The 3,183-nt window shown below is 50.5% G+C and overlaps 1 protein-coding gene across 1 annotated transcript in view; it reads left to right on the plus strand.

Moving 5' to 3' along the window:
• The first annotated feature begins 1,252 nt into the window (after positions 1-1,252).
• Positions 1,253-3,183, plus strand: part of BAZ1A (bromodomain adjacent to zinc finger domain 1A) — a 71,083-nt gene continuing 69,152 nt past the window's right edge. Inside the window, exons 1-2 of the mRNA XM_015416395.1 lie at positions 1,253-1,378; positions 2,091-2,220. Of these exons, the coding sequence (XP_015271881.1) occupies positions 2,108-2,220 (113 nt within the window). The 5' untranslated portion in view covers positions 1,253-1,378; positions 2,091-2,107. The remainder of the gene's footprint in view (positions 1,379-2,090; positions 2,221-3,183) is intronic.

A 3,183-nucleotide genomic window follows, 5' to 3' on the forward strand; every position in this document is an offset into this window, starting at 1 on the left:
TCAAAGTCTGGCTAGAAAAACAGTCAAAAGGAGGAGGTGGGAGTCCAGATAAGATTGCTACCACTTGGAAGACCTGATGAGACTGTGGGGTTAGTAGTGCCTGCCTGTGGGCCTACATGCTTGCCCCTTAACTGGTGAATCTCATAATTTTTTTTTTAGACAGAGAGAAAATCACAAGCCTGTAGTGTTTTTTCCTCCCAAGAAAACTGACCCTGTAAAGTTTCCAAGGAATTTCCTACCACTTGGGGAAACTAGTAGCTTGAAACAGTATTAATTCAAAATCCCAGTCATGTCTGTCTGGAAATGTCTGAGTTTAATAGACTTTATTTCATGGTATATATGTTTAGGGTTCCAGTCATTGGGTATTTTAAAATAATATGTAACCCCATGTGTTCACCTGAGAAATTAAGCACTTTTGTAATTTACTGTTATTTAGAGGGGTGCAACATCATGGAAGGTCCCTCGGTCGAAGAAAACTTTACTTAGCAAAGATATGACGATATCTCAGAATGAGCAATACTGAAAATAGGTTAACAGCCTAATGTTTAGTTTGCACAGAGATGCTTGCTCCTCTGTACAGGAAAGCACACACTTCACCCAACTCCTTTCACAGAGAAAATAATAAATAAGTATGCTATGGGTTTGCTAAGTATCTTTTGGTAGACATGGCTTGTGATAGCACAGTAAATTCTGACATGGAAGATAAAATAATTGGAACACAGTATCTGTTTTCTATTTTGAAGTGATAGCATTACCACAGAATAATCTTTGAAATAATTTGAGGTGAGTAACAAGCTGGTGTGTTTTAATAAAGGACTCTATATGTTAAAAACACCCCTTCCCTCCCCTGTTCTCCTTCTGCAACTCTCCCTTTTCATCCAAATCCCTAATGATGGTTACAGAAGATTTTTTAGTTAAAAAAATGCACATCTCTTTATTTTTTATTTTCTTCTTTGTACACATACCTTCTGTATTTCCTAGCATCCAACTACACATTTATCTGCTTCGCGAGTACCATGCTTGATGATGAAGAGTCTTGTATAGGCTAGGCCTCTGAGAGCCTCGACACACTCCAGGCATAATTTCAGCTACTAATTCAAAAATGGAGGATGAGTTTCTCATCCATTAATTAATAATACAGCTCTCTTGTCTTCCTGTGTGTCACAAGCTGGAAAGGCGGAGAGCGGCCAATAAAGATGTAGGGGAAAGAAGTCGAAAGCTCCTCCCAGCAGCTCTTCCTCATTGAGACTGAAGTAGTAGATCAAAAACTTCCGAGGAAGAGAAAGGGCCACGGGAACAACGGGTGAGGAGAAAAAAAAGAAGAGGGGCGCTTTATTAAATACATCCCGGCAGAAGGGACGATCGCGTTTCAAATCAGGTAGGAGGAAGAAGGTGCAACCTTTACGTCCGTCTGGAGAGGGTCAAATGTCCCTTCCAGACCAATCGGGGAAGATAGAAGGGGGCACTCTCCGAACATCCTGACAGGAGGAAGCTCGTCCCAGCTGGCGGGGGGAGGGGGGATCCCTCATTAAATATCAAACTGTGGGGAGGAAACGCGGGACTGAAAGGGGGGGGGGCGGTAAGTCCCGACAGTAGCTGGGCGAGGAAGCAGATAAGGGATCAAAGCGCTGCCCCCACCCTTCCTCCCTGTTTGTTTAGCGTTTTGGAGGGAGCGGGACGAGGTGTCCACAACCCAACGTAGACGCAGGTCAGAAGCCAGTGGGTGACGACCAAAGCGTGGCTCGGGGGAGATTCTCTCTCTCCCCCCCCCACGGGTGGCCGAGCACGTTGTGTGTGTGTGGGGGGGAGGGTTCGAGTAATCGTTGTTGCTGCCGCCGCCTGCTGTTTGGCGTCATGGCCCCATTGTGTGGCGGCCTAGGGGAGGGGGGGGGGAGAGAAGCGGGGGAGGAAAGGAAAGATCCACTCCACACACACAGAGAGAGCTCGTTCAGTCCCAGGCGAGAAAAGCGGCGTGTCAGGCGGACACAAAAGGGAGTCGGCGACTATTACTGCGACTACCGGGGCTCTTCTTCTTTTTTAAAACTTATCGGACGCTTCTCTGCCCCCCCCCCCCTTCTCGTTCTCCAAAGCAATCAGGACCCGGGCGATGCCGCTGTTACACCGCAAGCCCTTCGTGAGGGAGAAACCCCCTGCTGACTTGCGACCCGACGAGCAGGTCTTCTACTGTAGAGTCACCAACGAGATCTTCAGGGATTACGAGTAAGAGGCGCTACTTCTCTCTCTTTCTTTTCTTCCCATCGCCCCCCCGCCCCGTCCCCCCGTGGGCTCTGGCGGGCTAGTTTGAAAGGCGAACGCGGCGGCAAACGGCTGACACCTGGCCAGGAGTGGAGGAGGAGGGAATTCCCTCCAAGAGGTCGGGGAAACCCCCTGACCGCCCCTCTTCTTTTGGGCGGGAGGGGAGGAGGAGCGGGGGGGGGCTAGCTGCCCGCGCGACTTCAGCGCTCTGTCGCCCTCTCCTTCCCCTCAGGGCGCGGGAGGAGGGAAAGTGGTTTTTTTGGAAGGGGGGGGGTTGTGGCCCGTGAGAGGGGGCTGTCTGTCTGGTCCGACTGCTACCCTCACCCTGGCCCTTGCCGGGATCCCCGGGCTTCGTCGCGTGTCGGCGGGGCTGTTACTAGGCCTTGGTGCGAGTCTCGGAGCTTGTGTATGTGCGTGGAGCAGCCCCGGCGCACTCGAGCCCTCCCCCGCGGGAGGCAAGGCGCGGAAACTGTCACGAAATCAACGGCCGACCGCGCCGTATAGGCCAGGGCTTGGGGGCTGAGGCGGCAGGGGCTGCCTGCCTGCCTGATGTGTGTCAGCAGCCTCATGCTATTGTTTTCCCAGCAGCTGGAAGGACAGGGAGCAAAACGCATCCTCTCTTTAGCCGTCCTGGCGGCGACGGCGGCTTCCCGCTGTCTAATTCATCTCTTTTAGAGTTTGGGTTGAAAATCTCGACAGTTCCTATTACAGGGCAGCTGGGGATATCAACAATAACGAAGTCCAAAGCCAACAGACACCCAGTTGTTTAATTTTGCTTCCTCGCTTTTGCTCCATTTGGGATTTTAAGCAGCCTTCACCCTTCAGTGTCTCTATTCTACTTCGCACCTGTTTGTAGGGATATTATATTTCTTTGTGTTTTTGTAGCCCCCAAAAGATTTCTCTACAGCTTTGTTATAGTTCTTTTAT

This window comes from Gekko japonicus, unplaced genomic scaffold, assembly GCF_001447785.1.
Source record: "Gekko japonicus isolate JY-2015 unplaced genomic scaffold, Gekko_japonicus_V1.1 scaffold1540, whole genome shotgun sequence".
Taxonomy (NCBI): Eukaryota; Metazoa; Chordata; class Lepidosauria; order Squamata; family Gekkonidae; genus Gekko; species Gekko japonicus.